The sequence below is a fragment of the Seriola dumerili genome, unplaced genomic scaffold (genome assembly GCF_002260705.1).
Source record: "Seriola dumerili isolate Sdu_G_001 unplaced genomic scaffold, Sdu_1.0 BDQW01000017.1, whole genome shotgun sequence".
In the NCBI taxonomy this organism is placed as follows: domain Eukaryota; kingdom Metazoa; phylum Chordata; class Actinopteri; order Carangiformes; family Carangidae; genus Seriola; species Seriola dumerili.
In genome coordinates, this window is record NW_019174272.1 from 14,697,761 (window position 1) to 14,718,719 (window position 20,959).

Here is a 20,959-nt window from a genome sequence, read left to right on the forward strand (position 1 = left end):
GTTACATTAAATATAAGTTAGCAATTTATAATTAATCCATAATAGTGTATATTGACATGACATTACACAATCACTCACTCAATACAATGGGTGGCGGCATGCACCTTTAGTCCGCCACGTCAGTGAATCTAGAAGAAGACGGAAGAGCAAAGTAGTAGAAGAAGACGGAGGAGCCCACGAGTTGAGTGAGTTTCATGCCACAGAGTAAAAGCACGAGTATGTTGAAACGTTGGCAAATAAATAGTTCTGAGAACGTTGGGCCAACTTGGCATTATAACAGAAAGTGTCTGAACTGGTTATGGTTCAACTTTGTGTCAAAGAACATTTGCTGATGTAGTTCGCTATCGGTTAATGTTAGCTCTCTGAGCTAGTCTGCTTGCACAATTTCCAGCTAAGGAGCTAACTGATGTTACAGTACATATGGACAGTGAATTGGAAAAAAACAAAGCACTGGAACGAACTCTGGCTCATTGGAAATAGATGGATATACAATAGTTTTTTAAAGGAAAGTGTCCAGGTTCAGGTGAGGGGGTAAAGTTAAACAGATGTTATCTCACTGTATTGCCCTAAGTAGTCTATTTAGCTTTTATTTCTAAATGATCTGTTTGGTTGTTACGCTTGCCTTTTGGTTGACGGCACAAGGAGGGAGACAGGAGGATAGAGAGGGAGAGGAGAGAGAGCAGGATGGAAGCAGCAGGAAGAGAAAGCAAAAGCAGGAAGAACCAGGTGGGAAAATTGACAGGTAGTCAAGAAAAACCCTTTATAGTGCCAAGGCAGCGGCTGTTTAGCCCATATTCATTTCAGTGGACTTCAGTTGAGTTTTGGGGTTAATTGAGCCAAGGTTAAAAAAATTCTTTATTTATCGGGCCAGTCCTATTCAGCCCCTTGGAAACATCGTCCATGCTGCCCCTTGGAAATATCATCAGAAAACATAACATCTATTGCCATTTCTATGCAGATGATACACAACTTTACCACCCAACCTACAGATTCCCTTCCAACCTCGCCTTGACAAACATATCACATCCGTTGTTAAAAGTAGTTACTTCCAGTTAAGAACCATCTTCAAACTGAAACCGATTCTGTCCTTAAATGACCTGGAAAAAGTAATTCACGCCTTTATCACTTCTTGACTAGACTATTGCAATTCTCTGTGTTTACACCTTCCTCAAACCTCACTATCCTGCTTACACTTGGTCCAGAATGGAGCTGCTAGGATGTTGACTGGCACTAAAAAAGGCAAGTAAATCACCCAAGTCTTAGCCTCCCTTCACTGGCTTCCTGTTCACTTCAGAGTTCAATTCAAGACCCTGCTGATGACCTTTAAGGTTTGCAACGGTCAGGCCCCACCTTACATCTCAGATCTCATCTACTGGCACTCAGCTCCTAGATCTCTCAGATCTCAAAGCTCATCCCTTCTACATGTCCCATGAGATCACCTAAAACTAAAAGGTGACAGAGCTTTCACAGATGCAGCTCAAAAATTATGAAAGCTCCAACTGATATCAGATGTGCTCCTTCCTTCTCCATTTTTAAATCTAGGTTAAAGACACATTTTCATTCACTGGCCTTTTAGCTCACTACCCTCCTAGTCCATTGTCATGCTCATATTGAGCATTTGCTTTTTGCTGTCTACTTGTTTGTTATTATACTTATATGTCTCTTATGCATTGTATATGTATTTGTTGCACTTATTTATTTTAATTGCTGTGTGTACAGTACTTTGGTCAGCTCAAGCTGTGTTTAAATGTGCTATAGAAATAAAGTTGACTTGACTTGACTTGACTATTCAATTACTTTTTACAGCTCATTATCTTTTAATTTAATGCTGGTAGTTTATGAAGAAAGTGACTTTAACCGTTTATTCATTTGATCAAGACTCTCACCATGGCGTTGAGGTGTTTCTATTATTTTGTCCACCCCATTTATATCAGTGAAAGTAGCTAAATAACACCGGAAACACCTATAATGTAACACAGCTCCACACACTACATCCTCCACAATGATCATACAGTTCAATCAACAACTGTCTAAATCAATTTGAATAAAAACTGAACATTATAACCTTCATGAAGGAGGATTTACTGCAGAACTGTTGTATTAGACTCCATCAGTTTTAGCTACATGTTACTAATAAACTGACAACTGAGTGTTTATTAGTAATTATCAGTTGTATGCACAGACTGCAAAGAAACTGACTGGAATGAATAGTTTGATTTTGGTGCTGTTCTCACCTATGAACTGATTAACATGGCAGCCTAAAGATGCTCTTTAATTTAATAGACACACAGCTAGGATAGGCTATTACTCATGATGTGAAACCAATCAGATGGTGTTGTGGGCGGGACTTTGCTCCTGATCACAGAGTGGAAACTACAGATCAGAGACAGGCAGCTGCATTAGAGCCAAAGTGCATTTTTAAATTAATTAAATTAATTAATTAATTTATCAGTTGTCTGTTGAAAATAAATAACACATTGGAATGATCTAATATGACTTCACTCCGAACATATTGCGAACAAGTTCACTCAAATATTGGTAGGGACAGCTCTGTCCTATATGCAAACCTACGCACTTGCTGTTTACTACTATAGAGTCACAGGCTAAGAAACTTTTAAAATCCAAGAATATACAGCATCAGGACATGTTTTATGCTGAAACAATGTGTTATAAACTCAGATGGACTCAGATTGGTTTACAGATGTAATTCAGCTCATTGCATTTTATTTTTTTTAAAAATGAAAAAAGAGGAACAGTAAATGTAAAGTGTAGATGCAATGGACACTATATTTATCCTGCACAAACTAAATTAAAAAACATAAACTAGATAACAGGCTGGTGCAGGCTCCACCACGCTGAAAGACATGCTGTGATTTCAGTTGCTGGGTGCTGTCATGAAACAGTTCTTCCTCTGGTGTTTTTTGGCGATTGATAAACAGCTTTTTGGTGTATCAGCTCCGCCTTGTGGTGCATGACCATCGTCTGCCGAGTGTGTAGTGGGAGTCACACATGTAAAATGAGACTTAAAGTACAGTCTATGTCCCTGACAGACAGACAGAGCTCAGGCTGCTCTCTGTGAGGCTGACCTGCCTGAGACTCTGTCAGCCTGCTGTCTCATCCTCTATTGTGAGGCAGCTTTAATGAAAACAGCAGCCAGTCACTGAGGAATGTGAAGCTGTGGAGCTGCTGTGAATCACCACTTTACACATTTGCATGTTGCTTGTTGAAGGCGCTGCTGTGAGGAGAACCCCCCCCACCCCCTCCTCCCTCCTTCCCTCCTCCCCTCCCTCCCTCCCTCCTTCTTACCAAATGTTTAATTAAATGTTTTTGTTGTGATCGCAGCAGGTTGGAGTTAAGCCTTACGCTGGGCTCAGGACATGGGAGGGGGTGGGGGTCTGGTATTGGGGGTGGGGAGTCGGAGGGAGGGCGAGTAAGGCATTAGTCTGGCTGCAATAGAGGCCTCTGCCAACCACATAGGGCTGGATAAGCCCCTTCCACCTCTGCTGCAGAAGGTGGGGGTGGAAATTGAGGGGACTGGGGAGCAACCATCCACTGATCCAAGACCTGCATTCAAAACCAACTCATAAAACTATTTAGAAGATGATTATGATTTTGAATTATTGACAAAATTCTGATATCATCAGTCCTGGACTTGTTTCCACTGTTGTTCAACAGGCGATCGATGAAATATTTTACCAATATCCAATCAAATTCGGTTCTATAGTATGACTGGGGTAATTACATGTAATTAGAATATATCTAAGACTTACAAGATTAACATTTATTGCCATCTGTATGATCTACGTATACATACTCTGTACGCACCAAAATAAAGGGGGAGTTACACATTAAACAAAAGCAAAGAAAGCATGTTGTTGAGTTTGAGATCTGACCCTGGTTTATTTAAGTCAATTTGATTTGATTTATTCAGTTTCTAATTTGGTGACCCATATAATCTATTAAATGATAATGCAATATTATTAATTTCAGATTTTTTTCTGGTTTATTACAAGTATAAATGATAAGATTTATTGTACAGATAAACAGTATAATATACAGTATACCCACTGTTGTTGAAAATGTCTGGAGCTGAATTAGTCCAATTACTTAAAACATCACAGCCTCTGTGATGGGCATATGTGATATCAAGTAATATAAAGTAATATGAGTGATATGCCGTCAATGAAGTAGTGGTTGAATGAGTGGAATCCAGTTGTCCGTCCCATGTTTTCCTCTCTGCTGGGGTGATTACTCTGCTTTACTCCAGCCCAGCTTGGTCCCCAAGGAGACTCACTCACACTCCAACACACACACGCACTCACACACAGAGTCCACAGAGTGGTCCGGCATGGAGGTGCAGCCCCTCACTCTCAGCAGCTAAGTTGGAGCAGCCTGGTGGAGTGCTGCAGCGGGCTGGATGGAGAACCGGTGGACTGACAGCATCATTGTGCTCTGACTGGAGCAGCTGACTGAGCCTCAACATGGAGTTTGGAAGAGTTTGGTCCAGATATCAGCGGACGGTGCTGATCACCGTGATGATGTTCAAACTGGGTAAGTCATCAACCTGTCAGCAGTTCACTGCGACGATCAGCTCACTTTAATATAAACATTGACACATAAGAGGAACTTTTAGATTTTCATATTTATACATATTTAGATTTTAAGAGGAAAATCCAACAATTCACCGTTTCATCTGTTAACTTTGTTTGTGTGTGAAGCACACGTGTTCATGTTTATGTGTGCACCTTGTGTTGAGAACCACTACAGACCCAAACTGTAAAATCATTTACTAATAATTTAATAATAACTCACAATTAGTTTCCTGTAAATAATCATTTAATTTGGTTCTAAATATAAGGAAAACACATACTATGATCAATTTTTAAACTTCCAATTAATATACTTTATAGCATCCTAGAAAACTACTTTGAATAATGGATCAATAAGATATTTTTCTTATTTTTTTTTTTACTATTTATTGCAAAGAAGAAGAAATCCATCTTCAAACAGGAGTTTCAGCATCATTATTTGTGTCAGAGTCAGTGATGTGTGATGTGTGAATCCTGATGATTTCTATGATTCTAAATTCAAGTGCTAACAGCTTCTTGGATTAGGCTATAACAGATAAAGAACTTATTGAACAGGATCTAAGTAGCTGGTTTCCTCATGACTCACATGTGTGATGAATGTGGAACTGGTGCAGCACCAGTCTTGGGGAGTGTCTTAGTTTTTTTTTTTTTTTTTTTTTTTTGGGGGGGGGGGGGGTCGACCCAGTCACCTTATGAAACTCTGTTGACCCAGTTTTCCCGCGACCTTCGTTTATGTAAAAGCGTCTGAGGCTCATTTAAAAGGTGGCGGGTCAGCAGCGGGGATTGGCTGTGGGTGGCATTGTTAAGGATCACCATGGTAACGAGCCGGGCGTCCAGCTGCACTGCTCCACAGCTTTTTTTGTCTCATCTCTGAAAGGGAGGAATGATGGTTCTTAAGGAGCGTGGCAAGAGACCTGGCACTGTGAGCTCCTGAGAATTTAAAGAAACCGACAGAAGCTGAAAACACAAACAGGAAGCAGAGCACATGTATGATGAAAATGAGGATGACAGGGGATCTGCAGGGTTTGTCTATTGGGGAAAGGACCTACAAGTACAGGATTTTTAACTTTAATGAAATTGTTTGAAACAGGAAAAATACCACATGAACCATCCTCCCTCTCCTTCAGGGGCCCCTGGAGGCCCGCCATCTCCTGATGATACACAGTGGAGACAAGTGCATGCGAGACTTTCAGTGTAAAAATGTGACTAATTCAATGAGAATTTGTTCTAATAGCTTCTGGAACCAAAGGCTGAAAAGTCTGGGGCTGATAGTGAGTGTATGTAAAAACTAAAGGAGGAAAACTCTGCCCGGCAACTGATGATTTTTCTTAAATGACTCATTAATACCAGAAAGAAACACAATGAGTTCACTGTAATTGTAATGACCAGTCTTACAATTCTGATATTTCAAAATAAAAGCCAAGATGGTGAAGGTGGCTTTACCTTAAAAAACACATATTTTGTCAAATGTTCGCCCTAAAGCTAAATGTTGTGTTAAAGTGATACAGCTCAGCCAGGAGACAAAAGGATGTTTGTCTCAGAGTCAGTGTGTAACTGTGACTGATTCAGGGAGGATTTATGTTTTTTTTGTATAAAGCAAAGTAACCAACTGCTGTGGAGCCTTCAGGGCACAACACTGAAACCAGGCAGTGCTGCCAGTCTCCTGTCGTGAATCAATAAAATTCCTCTGAGCTCAACTTGCACATTAGCCAGGGGCTTCCCTTTTTCTGTGATTCACAGCGCTGCTGCTTCCTCTGTACTGCAGCGTGACTCTCTGCTGAGTCCGTGCTGCTGTTGCCTTGACACAGGGTAAACACTCACCCCTCTTTCTGCCCCGGCCTTTCACACCTGCAAAGACAGAGACAAAATCCAACCTTTTATAAACTATACTAAATATAACTATAATAAGGTTGAAGAAAGTTTGCTCATGGTGTTCTTCACAGTAAAGGAGCTAATTATAAGTTTTGCTATCGCTACATAGCTAACGAAAAGCTTCAGCCAATGTTGCATTTAAAGAACAAGAGGTTATGACACGCTCTGTGGACATCTTCAGGGCAGACTGGACGTCACAGTGACTCGGTACAGGACAATGACGGGGCTAGCTGGTTGGCATTGTTCTCCACCTCTGGAGATCGTTGGTGAGTGAAGGAATGAAGTTTGATGTTGAACTCACAACGTTTCTTCGAGACTGGAAAGTAAACAGCTGTTAAAGTAACGTTAGCTATCTAGCAATAGCAAGACTTACAAATAGCTCTCATGGGTCTGTTCACAAATAACATAAAAAAGGTTCTCTAATATTTAGATTGATATTAACACTGGAGTTATTCTAATAACATGCTAATAGCAAAACTAATGTAAGTCTATCTCTCAAAACTTTCTATCTTCCCCTCCCTGTTATTGGCTCCCATTGATTTCCAATGAAGATTAAATATATATTGTCATTTTTAACCAGTTTCTCCAGCCAACAACTGGGCATCGTATTTTTATTTTTAATTTTTTTATTTTCTTTAAGCGTTACTCAAACAGGGGAAACAGTGCATCTGTTGGGGAATATTTTCATCAGCGGAATTTGAATATGAAGCATGAGGAACTCTGACTGGTGTACAGTTTATATGCAGACTGTACTTTATTCCATACAGTGAAAACATCATTTCTATCAGTTGCAACTGAATGTAAAAAATAATCCAAGTTGCATGATCAGGTGTGCTCCTCTCCTCCTACTGTCTGTCCTACCTTGATAATAATAATACTGATAATAACTTTATTTATATAGCACAGAGTTATGTTGTGCTGCGAACACACATAAAAACAGAAAGAAGCAACAACAAACAGGGGAGAGAGACTATGTGTAAATTAGCGAGGCAGGTACATATATAGAAAATATAAAATCAATAAAACAGACAAAAGAAAGTCGTTAAAAACCAAAGATAAAAGCATCAAAGTCAGGAATTAAAAGCAGCTTTATAGTATGTGTTGAGCAGTGATTCAAAATGTGGCAGAGATTCAGCGCCTGATCTCCTCAGGCTGGGCAAACCAAACTCTGGAGGCGCTAACAGCAAACGCAAAGTCACCTTTGATTTTGCCCGAGGATCTCCGGCAGCGTGTTTGGTCATAAAGGGAAAGCAGATCTGAGATGAAGATGAGGAGCCTTAAAAGTGATTGAAAAGGTTTTAAAATCAATTCTAAACATAGCCATGGATTCACTCTGACACTAACATCTACAGAAGTCCAGTCCTCACCTGCCCAGGTTTGGGGAACCCCATAGATACAGGCTGAGCTCTCTGGACAGCGTCAGTGGTTTGATCAGTCAGCAGCTCTGCTCAGTGTTATTGTTGGCTGGAGATGCTGGTACCACTCAGTGCCAGGGATCAACCCTGTCCTGCAATAATCTATGAGGTGTTCTGAGGCAGGGGGGTCGGGCTGTGTGTAGGAGGAGCAGCTATCAGCTCCCAGGAATGTGTGAGAGGTTGATTGGGTTTGGATGGGGGGAGACCCTCACTGTCCTTGTCAGTCCAGAGGATTCATGAGGTTACAGGTAGTGGAGGTTAAAGTGCATGAATCTGACGGAGTTCAGCTTTACAGGTCAGTCCTGGGGAGGATCCAGGAATAAATGTATAAATGATTTCAGTACAAGTGAGAACCAACAGAGGGAGATGTATAAAGATGATGTAAGACAGAGGCAATGACACCTCACAGCTTGGGCTGAGAGAAGCAGAAAGAAACATGAAAACAAAGCAGCTTTACCATCGAATGAACACACTCTGTAACAGTGAGCAAAATGATAGTTTATTGTATTTAATCCTTCACAGTAGTTTATTTTTATTTCAAAGTTTATTTCTACAGCACCATTCAGACACCAGGCAAAGTGCTTTAGAGAGGTGTGGAAATACGTGAAATAGAAGAATAAGATGATGTGTTAAAACAGCATTTAAAACATTAAAAACACATTTGAATAAATAAAGAGTAATGACCTTCCCTCAGACAAATGTTAGCATGCTAACAAGCTAAACTAAGATGATGAACATAGTGATATGACCAAAAACTTCAGCCTGTGAGCGTTGTCACTTTACTCCTGTGTTGTTGTGACATCACAAAGTCCCAGAAGTCCTGACGGCTGGTTTTAAGGCTCAGTGTCTGAATACAGGCTGTGTGCATTTCTCTGTGGACTGAGGCTTTGATACTTTCACAGTATTAATATAGAACCTAGACCAGATCTATAATCACACTACACATGGACAGAGACCTTTAGACTGGATGGAGCTTGAACATGACTGTAGTCACTAGTACCTCTTAAATCAGAATATATTCAGATTTACAGCAAAAGAAACACTTTTTACTCACTATAATCATTCATAAAATAATGAAAGATTATTTCTTTTGTTCATTCAATTTATGGTTGGATTTTGATACATCTAAAAAACTAAACTTCCAACAACAATTCACACAAAGAGAGCATGGTGATGGTGAAGGTGGAGGTGAGAGGGGTGTAAAGAGGAAGATAATGGGTGTGACAGCAGCAGATGCATGTGAGAGGAACTGGGGGTGTTAAAGTGGATGCAGTGGGAAATGAGGAGTTTAGGTGTTGCAGGGAAAATATAAACTCATTGTTCCTGGGATGTTGTTGTTGTTGTTGTTGTTGTTGTTGTTGTTGATTTGCCAGAGGAGAAGCAGATCATCCTCCATTATGTTGGACGGTTTTATCCACACAGTGCTGTGAGTGTGGGTGTTTGTGGAGACACAGGAGAGAAAGTACTCAGACATCTTGGTCTTGTTGTCATGTGATTCCTCTGCCTGATGGGTGACAGAGAATCCAGATTCATAACTTTTGAAAGAAAAAAATAAGTAACACAATCTTCCCCTAACAAGCTGAGGTCATCAGCTATAAGATGCATCTTTGCTCAAGACAATATGGTATCAGCATTAGTTTATGGTGACTAACGTTAAAGCTGCAGTATGTTCCTTTTTATAATGTTTTGGAGATGTGCTGCCAAAGACCTCTGTGACTCAGACTCATTGAACAGCCTGGCAGAGATTTTCCCTCCTAAAGTTTGCTGCCCTTCTAACCAATCAGAGAAGGCAAAACTCAGGGAAGGGAGCTATAAGCTGTCAATCAATACATGGATGCTCTTCTGGTTTACTACTCCTCTTGCTTCATGTTGGTTATTAGCTGCTGGAATACGTCACTGTCTGACCCACAGGCTGGCAAGCTCCTGCTTCCTGCATCAACTGAGACAGCGAACATGACGATGATGTAAGAATCAGTACAACCTCAGCTAATTATATATAATAATAATAATAATAATAATAATAATACATTTTATTTGGCAGCGCCTTTCACAGCACTGTCACTCAATATAGACTTGTCTGACTGTACAGTATAGTCTGACCACAGACTGTACAGTATTGTCTAAACACAGGATGTACAGTATAGTAAGGGTTAAAATACCATTTAACAAACAAACGGAACAAAAAACAGACCATGAATTTTTCCAAATGTCATCAATAAAAGCTGCAAACCATAATAAAGAAAAAAAACACGCTGCTTTCTGATTCACTCTGCTGAACTTGTGCATAGGAATACAGTATAAACCGCTGAAGATATTCTATATGAAGCTACATTTAAACAGATATGGGATTGTTTCGGTGGGCATTTCTTAAAAGTGTCCAAAACAAGTCTACTTGTTAGGGCCTAAACTGTGTACAAACAGTAGTGAGTGAGACGCTCATAGACAACACTGACAGCTGCTATAGCTCAATCATGTAATAAGTTTACTGGTAACACCATCTGCTGTGATCCTAAGTCCAGAGGCTTGTTACTCTTCATCACCCTATTTGATGTAAGCACCTATAAAGCGTTGGAGTCATAGTTAGCCCACCGTATAAGCCCCACAGTCATACAGCCAATCACAGGGCAGAACAGTAGATTGTGTCAGCCGCTCAGTTTACTACAGCTTAGAGAGGAGTTCATTCACTGTTGTATATCTATCACGCTCTTGGTAAAAGTTTAAAATATGTACCATTATCTTTATTCTTGGAGACTTATTGATTTAAGAAAACTGAAGTTATCAGTTTGTATTATTATGTATTATATAATATATATACATACATATAAATATTCTATGTAATGTTTTAAATCGTGAGAGCCTGACATCGGCTGAACAGTCAAACACCCAGACCTCATCATTTAATAACAAATATACACTTGATTACAAAATAACAATAAAACAATATAGAATATTATATTACATTTACATTGATTTGGAGTCATGTTTCTGGTCACCTGACTAAATGAAATCCAATATTCACTCTCCTTTTAGCTCTGTGTTTGGTCTCCACCACTAAGAACTGGGCAAGTAGTGTGTAGTGGGTTTATCAGAGGTCTGCTTTTACTGGAACTGAAGAATTGAGAATGAATGAACCAATGAGAGTAGTGATAGTGAACCAAGCAGTAAATCTGAGAGCCATAAAACCAATGCAGTGGTCTGAAAGAGGCTGAAAAGCTCCATGGAGCTGAGAGGAACTGAGGACTGAGCGACATCATTCACACCACTCTAAAGTACTTTTGTTTATTGTAGATATAAAAATATTACACAATGTATTAGAATACAGTCTGCAGCCTGAGCAATTAAACACTACAACAACTTTCTCAACAAACCCAGAAATATCTTTTCAGAATATTAAGAGCAGCAACTTAAACAAATAACAAAACATTGTCTGAAAACAGAAGCACCACGGTGAAGCAAATGGAAGGACACAATTAATGAAATTAATAAAATGGAAATAAATCACAGTATTATGGATCTAGCAAAACTATTTGACATGAGATGGAAGAGGATCCAGAAAACAAATACAAACATAATATTAATAATAGAAACAAATAAATAAAGGGAGAGGAGGAAAGAAAGGAGGAATGAATGGGGGGGGGGGGTCCTTAAAGCGGAAGTAAAAATGTAGGCTAAAGCCTGTTTTTATGTTTTTTTTCTTTCTCTCTTCTTTATTTTTATTCATTTATTTATCAAGCTAAATTTACTTGTTTAATCAGAGTAGTATGTATATATAGTATAGAGTATGCATATGTATGTGCATGTGTTTTTTTTTGTTTTGTTTTTTTTGGTGGGGGGTATGATGCAATTTAACAAATAAAGAGCATCAAAAAATCGAATACATTCTGCAAACACACACAACATACCCTACCAAATCCAATCTTATCAACTGTCTGTCTCTATTAAGCTTTATGTTTTTCATGTTTTTTCAGTCACCATGTCTTCCATGTCACCCACTGTAAATAAACAACTCTAATAGCATTAGATTTAAACAAATAAATAAACAAATCTAATGGCATTAGATTTGTTTATAAACAAAAACACAGAAGATTATTATACACAAGATGTTTTTAAATGGGCAGAATGATGCATGTAAATAGACATGAAAAAAACCCCACATAAACACATAGACACAACACCAGTGCTCATGTTCATATGTTTAAGAGGCTAATTTGTATTAAATATATGATTTTGGAGCAGATAAGTGTATACAGTATATGCACAAGAATTTGATAACATTAATATTAAGATGAATTTACAGAGTCTGAATTAGTGGCAATGGAGAACTTTCGCTGTCCCTCCAGTTTGAGAGTTTGAGATTTAGACCTGTAAGATAGATAGTCATAGACACATATTGTCTCTTGTGTCTTCCAGGTCTTTTGTGCACAGTGGCAGCAGACAGCTGTCTCTCAGCTCCCTGTAACAATGGTGCCACATGTCTGGACCACCTTGGCAATTATGTGTGCCTGTGCCCCAAAGGACCAGTGTGGTACATGGGTAAGACCTGCGATGAGCTGTATGATCCCTGTATCATGGCTCCTTGTACCAACTGTACCAGCAAACCTGGGACCGATGAGTTCACCTGCCACTGCCCGAGCGGCTTCACGGGACTCAACTGCACCCAGGATGTAGATGAATGTCAGAGCAACCCCTGCAATGGCACCAAGTCCCTCTGTGTCAACAGGATCAACAGATATTCCTGCCACTGTCCCATCGGATCAGGGGGGGACAACTGCCAGGACAATGTGACCACTTGTTCAGAGGACACTTGCCAGAATGGAGGCACCTGTATGGACATCCCTGACACTGGGCCCCAGTGCCAGTGTGCTGCCGGGTACCAGGGGCCCAACTGTGAGGAGAACATAGATGAGTGTGAGTCCGAGCCCTGTCAAAACGGAGCCATCTGTAAAGACGGGGTCAACGCCTACCAGTGTTTCTGTGTGCCCGGGTTTCAAGGCTCCCACTGTGACCTGGACATCAACGAGTGCGCCTCCCGGCCCTGTCAGAACAACGGCACGTGTGTGGATGAGGTGGATCACTACAGGTGTGACTGTGCTCCAGGCTTCAAAGGTGAGACAGTAGAGTGTGTCATGGTGATGACTGGCTGGAAATATCAATCAATAAGAATCAATGGATATTAATAATTTGACCTTAACTTTAATTTGGTGCAGACTCCTAATTAAATGTAGGCCTATATTAAATAGGAGTTTGAGACCAGTGTTTGTGTCCTGATGCAGACATTTACATTTGTCTTTATGTTAACTGTAATCCAGACCTTTGTTGTCTTTATGCTGTTTAAAAATAATCATATCTTATTTGCCATAACCATGATCTTAACCATACTGGTGTTACTGTTGCTCTTGCAACATCTCAGATGAATCTTGCGACCTCTTGTGATTTACTGGGATGGAGGACTGTAATTGTTGAACACTAAAATGTCGACTGTTCACGTGAAAGTAAAACAAAACTAAACAAACAGATTGAGCTCAATGTTTGATCCGCCCCAGTCTGGAACTTGGCTTCATATTCTTTGTGGTGAGATTTTTTCCATCTATATAACCAACCCAGGAGAGGCAAGTGATTTTACATACTTTACATTGTGAAGACTGGGTCACCACCTGCACTGCACTGGATTTATTCTCACTGGTACAAGTTGTCTTCAATTTTTAATGAATTACAAAAAAAGATAGTGAGAATTTTTGCAATTTTGTACCTGAACTCTGTACCTGAAGGCAACAGGCGACATACAAAATGCAGACACTACCTCTCCAGGTAGTGTGGGAGAGTTAAAGAGGGGGTGTAAACTGTGATGCCATCAGTGACATGTCAGTTTCCCATCAGGCTGTTTTTGATAACATTGCCAAGCAGACAAATACAGGCTTCTCCCCCTGTGAGCAGACATTACACATGGTATGTAGCTTTATTTCTACTGTTGTATAGAGAGTGAGATGTGTTGAGTTTTTACACCATGTCTCATTTCCTACATGAGAGGAAGTTTCATGGCTCTGTTTAAGCAGTTTAAGTGTTGCTGTTGTGTGTCTGCAGCTGAGCTCCTAGCAGCTACACTGTTACTGTGCTGTATCTGTACGTGTGTTAAGATAATTAGGTGTTGCCTCGGCCCACTGTCATTCTGCCGTTGTTCCCATCAGGGATTAACTGCGAGGTGGAGATTGATGAGTGTGAGGTGAAGCCCTGTCAGAACGGCGCCACCTGCCGAGACTACGTCGCCGCATACAAGTGTGAGTGCGTGGTCGGCTTTCAGGGCCGAGACTGCGAGGTCAACATCGACGAGTGTGCCAGCGCGCCCTGTCTCAATGAGGGCAGGTGCATAGACAGAGTCAACAGGTAAGGATTACACACCTGCATATTTACACTGTCAGCACATACATTGTTTCTGATGGATGAACAGTTACTCATACCTAAACTGTACATACAACAGACCGATATGTGAGTTGTAGACCTGCACAGCTTAGGTTGACAGGTTTGTCATCTGATCTCATGTTCATCACCTGAAACTTCATATTTGTAAAACAAAGGAGCAGTTGAACTTTGATAAAAGTGCAAGTGCCAATTTTCATCCTAAATCAGTAGACTGAAATTAAATTGTTTCCTCTTAGAAATGTCTAACACCAGAATGTTTAAGTTTATTATTCTATAGTTGGTTTGACTCTAGATTCACGTGAAAAGGTTTTGGTACAGGGGCCCTGAAGCTCAACACAGTGCAACTTCAGAAAACACATGTAAACAGACAAAACACAAACAACTTCAGTAAAAATCTTCATCAGTCTGACAACACATGAGCTGCAAATACTCAGAACACAACACAAGTGTTTCCAGGGGACACTAAATGAACAAGTGCGTCCCAGTCGGGTTCATCACCTTTTTCTTTTTAAGTTTTTTTTTTGCCTCAATTATGATAGCAAGAGAGAAAGAGAGAGGGTAACTCATAGCCAAGGGCCCCAGATCGGACTTGAACCCCGGCTGCTGTGGTTAGGACTATGTTTTCATGGTATGCGCTCTACCCCCACGCTTGTGTCACCTGTCACCTGTGTTGTGACGTGAGTATTTGCAGCTCAGACAATGTTTTCTAAATGTGTTTGGTTTGTCTGTTTGCATGTGTTTTCTGAGTGTTGAGCTTTCAGGGCCACCGTACGCCTCTGAGACCAAGGCAAGGGTTTAACTAAAACAAAGAAATTTTATTTAACATAATTTAGTTTTTGTTTAACTAAGATGTAGCGGGTTTACCTGCTACTTCTGGTACAAAAAGTGTGCTAGAAAAATCTCTGGAGGATCACTGTGACTGCCGTCCGCCATGTTTTGACTGACATAATAAAGCCACGTTGTTGCCGCTCATGAGTCTGGGAGATTGTTACTGGTTGATGCTGCACAGAATCTAACGTGAGTCATACTGATAATTAAAATTTAAAAGGTTCTATCAATAGTTTGCCATTTTTAATGTAATTTAGCTAGACTGGTTTAATCTTTACTCTTAATGTTTCAATAATGTGAACTTTGTGGAATTTGATCAAATGCTCAGTTATAGGCTATAGGTTGTAGACACATACATTAAATTTGACTGATCCCATCCTCACATCTCATATATATAACTAATACAACAGATTCTGGTGCTAGCTGCTGTACCTGTCTCTACATCTGTGTATATAATGTATATGTGTCTCGTGTTGAGCCTGCTGAGGCCGATGTGTCATGCAGCAGTGTGTTGTGTCAGCCTGACACATTAAAGTTGACCAGGGATAAGAATTAATCCACTGTCAGTCACTGTGATGAGTCATTAAAGGGCCGAGGTGCTGATAATACCTGGTGCAGTAGTAAAGCTGGTTGGAACAGCAGGGTGTGAGGAGGGAGGGGGAATGAAGCATGTTATATTTTACATAGTGTACGTTCAGGGGCGAGAGGACTAATCGGGTCTTCACCACCAGCTACACACCTGTTCATATACCTGAGTGAACTCACATACAATGATGAGCAAACCACAGGGGCAGGTTTTTTTTTTTTAGTATATTTTTCGGGTTTTTTATGTCTTTATTGATAGCACAGTAGAGAGAGACAGGAAATGGGGAGGCAGAGAGAGGGGGAATAACATGCAGTAAAGGGCCGTCCGATGCAGGATCTGAACCAGGGCTGACTGCAGCCTCTACATATGGGGCGCCTGCTCAACCCACTGCACCACTCGACGCCCCAACAGGGGCAGTTTTTGCTTGTATTATTTGTGTGAATCCATACATACATATAAATTGAATATATATTATTAACATATATAGTCACAAAAATGTTATATGATATAAAAATTCATCATATAGATAATTTTTAACATACTGTATGTACATATACAAGTTTTACTGTGGGTATTTCATATATGTTATAAACGATTTCATATATCCAGAGGATGTATATATGTGATTATAATATATCCCCTTATAGGTGACATATACTGTATGGCAACATCACTCTTGATATAGGGGCATACAGTATATGTCATATATTATATTTCTGTATCGGAATCTACTGAAATGAGGCTGTTTTTTCATGTCATTTGTGTTGAAGTTTTATTTCGTTTCTTTTCTTTAAACCTTGTTAATCACAATCTTTACAGCAAACATCACAATGTTCTATTTATAATCTCTTAATATATGGTTTTATCTTTGAATTTGAATTCGGATCATGTACATTTTTTTTCTTAGAAATGAGAAGGTGAATTCACAAGCTATAGTATAAAACACATCTTTGCCCAATTCAATACACTCAGGGATTAAATTCATTGGTCTGGTATGACCAGTAGCTTACAGTGGCTAATGTTAGCTAAGTATGTTTTATATGGGTCATCTCTCCTTGTGCTACTGTTGCAATATGTTTTAGCATGTCACAGATAAAGAATCAAAAAATGAAAACAACTTATTTTACCAGGAGACATGTTTGTTTCATGTTAGTGTATCTTAAGAAGTGAAGTGTGTTATTATCCTGTCATCTCGGTTCCTCCACTAGAAAATGAGCCGCTGATTAAATTACTGATTTTTCCAAGAAATCAAAGAATCACACAAAGAATCTACACATCTGTTTGACAGTGTGTTGACAATCACAGACTGAGACAGGCTCATTTGCATCTCTGCTTTTTCCCAGCTATGACTGCGACTGTGAGGGGACAGGCTTTGTCGGCGACCACTGCGAGGAAGATATTCCTGAATGTGCATCTGACCCCTGCAAACATGGAGCCACCTGCCTGGAGGGAATCAACCAGTACAAGTGTCTTTGCTGGCCAGGTACAGTTCAACACTAGACGTGATGTAAACCAGAAGTCACCATGGATCAAGAGTTCTGCTTGATCACTGAAGACCGAGTGCAGCACCTGTCATTGGTTGGCCTGTGTTCATCCTGGCCTTCTCACAGGGGGAACGGGGTGAGATGAATGTCCTCTGGAGGCTGGAGGATTTCCACACATAAATCAAACTCCACAAAATAGTTCGTCTGAGTATAGAGAACAAGAGGGGGGGCTAAAAAAAACAGCCTTTTTCCCCCTCTGTCATTTATGGCACAGATCAATAAAAGCAGCAGTGTGGCAGAATTATGAGAAGTGATGCACAAGCACATTTCAGCAGACAGAGACGTCAGCAGATTTCCTGCTGTGTTATGATGTGAAGACTTAAAGGACAGGTTCCATGTTAGCACAGTATACTCATGTATTGTATTGTATTCTGGGAGACATATTAGTCTGTAATCATTCCTTCTCTCTATACTAAGTGATTGACTCTAAGTAGCGTCAGCATTAGCCCTTATTTTTCAGCATCATAATCTTTCCGTATTTTCAGAAACATTTTTAAGACAGCTCTCATATAAAGGATCCAAACAATGAAATTATGGGAATTGCATATTTTCTGGAAAAATAAACCAGGAAGTAGCTAACTATGTCACTGGGCTTGTTAAGGGTGTCTTAAATTCGCTAAATCCAGCAAAATGCATTCTATGTTCAAGCAGCTAAAATGAGCCCTCAGCATCAAAATAAAGTGACATCCTTTTTGCTGTGAAATTCCCTCTGTGCGTTTCTGTGAACACACTTTACACCTGCGGTGGAGGGACATGTTTGTTTAGTTGTTGTGTTGACAGCTGTGGTTTTACAGTCTGTGAATATTTGATACCAACGATCTGGTCTGTTTACTGTACAGACATCAGCTCCAGTTAACCATATACTCTGACTCTGTGTTTTATTGATGTGAATGCTAGGAAATGATCACAGCCTCTGATGAATGATTACAGTCACCAGTAACTCTTATAACATACTTACTGGCTCATGAGTATTGTAATAAAGGTCCTATATGTAAGAATGTGAATCAGTTTACATGTATTGATCACTTTTCTAATGTGACTACAGCACCAGCAATGTGCAACATTGGCTAATGTTATGTTATCACTTAATTTTATTCTTATAGACATTTGAGTTAAACTGTGTCATAATTAGTGAATTAATTCATGAGTTATGGCTAAACGTGTTTTGTGAGGTCAGAGTGACAGAAGTGATGAAAACTGCCTCAGGGTGTTTCACATTCACAAGAACGTGAGGTCACCATGATCTTGACATTTGACCACCATAATCTACTCAGTTTATTTTTGAGTCCTAGGGAATGTTTGTGCCAAATTTGAAAAAGTTCCATCAAGATACTGAGATATCGTGTCCACGAGAATGAGACGGATGGATGTAAAACCTGAAAACAAAATGGCTCTGTCTGTCACTGGTGCGGAGGCATAAAAACGTTTGTCAAGAGTTGACATACCTACTCTATCTTCACACTTTGTTTTCATGCCGTGTCAGAGCTGGAGAGTCACATTTAGTCTAAAATATAGTTTATAGTAAGTCATGTTCAGTCTCCTGTAGTCTGACTGGTCATCGGGATGAGTGGGGAAAAATCCTAGTGAGCCGCTGTGTTGGTGCACCAGAAGTTTTTACCATTCTCATCAGGTTCTCTCTCTTTGTGCCTGTCATTCGGGGTGTGCATGACAGTCTTTTGTGTGCGTGTTCAAGCGGATAAAACTCCTCAAGGTCTGGTGGCAACAGAAGGGTAGAATGTGCCTTCTTCCTGACATGATTCAAGCACCAAACAGGCCTGAATTTCTTTCCCAGTCCAACCATCATGTCACTGTTTTGGCTGATGATGATGCTGACTGTTGCTGCACTGGTGTCATTTCCTGAATGTGTGTGTGTGTGTGTGTGTGTGTGTGTGTGTGTGTGTGTGTGTGTGTGTGTGTCTGTCCAGGTTACGAGGGAGATAACTGCGAGGTGGATGTAGACGAGTGTGAGCGCCTTCCCTGTGAGAACGGTGGCAAGTGTTTCGAGCGATCAGATGTCCTAAACTACGGGACACTTCATGAACTCAACACAGCCAATTTCACATATGAAGGAGCGGCTGGCTTCATCTGCCACTGTCTGCCCGGGTTCACTGGTAAGCTGGTTTCACAGAAGAGCTTCAGCTTCTCATGGTGAAGTGAGGACAAACAGTAGATGTGACTTTGATCAGTTTCTTCCTCTTGCAGGAGACAACTGCTCAGTCAACGTGGATGAGTGTGAGGTTGCTCCGTGTCAACATGGAGGAAGCTGCCAGGATCTGATCAACTCTTATCAGTGTGTGTGTCCGAGTGGCTTCACAGGTAGGAGGAACCTCGTATCTCCTCATCTTCTCTTATCTCATAACAAAACATCTTCCCTCACCGGTAGCCCACAGGGTGGTGTCCTGTCCCCATCACTCTTCCTCCTCCACTAACTCCTCCCACCTGAATTACCTCATAGGTGATCTGTCCTGACCCTCTGAAATGACCTGTCTCCCGGACATACCACATCTTCATCACCATAGTTACGTTAATAAACATGTGTTAAGGTTATGGAACAGTCACATCTAGTTAGGTTTAGGGATAGATGATGGTTTGGGTTAAAAAAGTAGTCCCTCAAGGTTAGAGAATCTTCATCATCATGGTTACAATAATGAACCGAGTAAGTTAAGGTGATGGTAACCGGTCATTGTTAAAAGAAACAATGATGACTATTGATTTCAAACAAGAAAGTTCTGTGTTTCGTTGATTCATCCATCGACCCCAACCTCTATCTAACACAGAACTTGTCACTCACTACATCACCTCACTTCACCCTCTGTTCCAGTCATAATTGTGACCACTCGAGGTCATCTAACAATAAAAGATAACGATGGATTGTAATCAACTGCTTGTGCAGACGATCAACGGGCTCTTTTTCTCCTATGGACAGTCTAACATGTTACTACAGTGACAAGAACTTCACACATGACAATTGTTGCGTGAGCCTGTTGTCAGTGAGCTTGGCAGTGTGATGTAGTTTGTGTGTCATAAGAGATTTGCATGAAGTTGAAACATTCTCAACTTTCCCCTGAAGTGCTGTTCAGGGTTCAAGGATGACAGGATTGGTTCCTTAGGTTTGTGACGTATGAAACCCTGGCTGTCTGAATCTGTTTTTGGTCATTGGTTCACTGCAGCTCAAGGTGGAAACATTCAGTCATGGTGTTGATGATTATTTCACTCATCATATGTTTTGTATTATATAAAAACATCATATGGATGTTAACGTGGTTAAACACTTGATTTTTATCAGAGGGTCTTTAATCTCTATAGAGTGCTGCAGGGACATTTTCCTAGGCTAGCCCAGATGTTAGCTTCGCCCTGTTACCCTCCCAAAAAAATCATTGGGATTTTTCCATTGTCTTTTGGATTAGTAGAGAAAATATATAACAGTTTATGATCCTTACAGGTTTAGTTCAACAGGATCATCTTCACTAATGAACACTACTTTATGATGTTTGAAGCTTAAATAGTCAGCAGAAGTAAAAAGCTAATGTTAGGCTATAAACCAACTACACCACGGTCACATGACTTTAACATCACCACCACTAAACTTCAACTTGTAGTTTGATTTAGATCTGACCTCTTCACCACAACGAGGCTGTAAAAGTGGACTGGTGAGTAGATCGGTTTTCATGTTCAACGTGACAACGTTTAACGTCCCAGACAACCTCT

General features: G+C 40.3%; 1 protein-coding gene across 1 annotated transcript in view; it reads left to right on the forward strand.

Annotated features, from left to right (window-relative positions):
* The first annotated feature begins 4,421 nt into the window (after positions 1 to 4,421).
* LOC111230910 (protein crumbs homolog 1-like) overlaps positions 4,422 to 20,959 on the forward strand; it is a 34,972-nt gene continuing 18,434 nt past the window's right edge. Inside the window, exons 1-6 of the mRNA XM_022757805.1 lie at positions 4,422 to 4,551; positions 12,287 to 12,982; positions 14,062 to 14,257; positions 17,051 to 17,190; positions 19,177 to 19,362; positions 19,454 to 19,567. Coding sequence (XP_022613526.1) covers positions 4,482 to 4,551; positions 12,287 to 12,982; positions 14,062 to 14,257; positions 17,051 to 17,190; positions 19,177 to 19,362; positions 19,454 to 19,567 — 1,402 coding nt within the window. The 5' untranslated portion in view covers positions 4,422 to 4,481. The remainder of the gene's footprint in view (positions 4,552 to 12,286; positions 12,983 to 14,061; positions 14,258 to 17,050; positions 17,191 to 19,176; positions 19,363 to 19,453; positions 19,568 to 20,959) is intronic.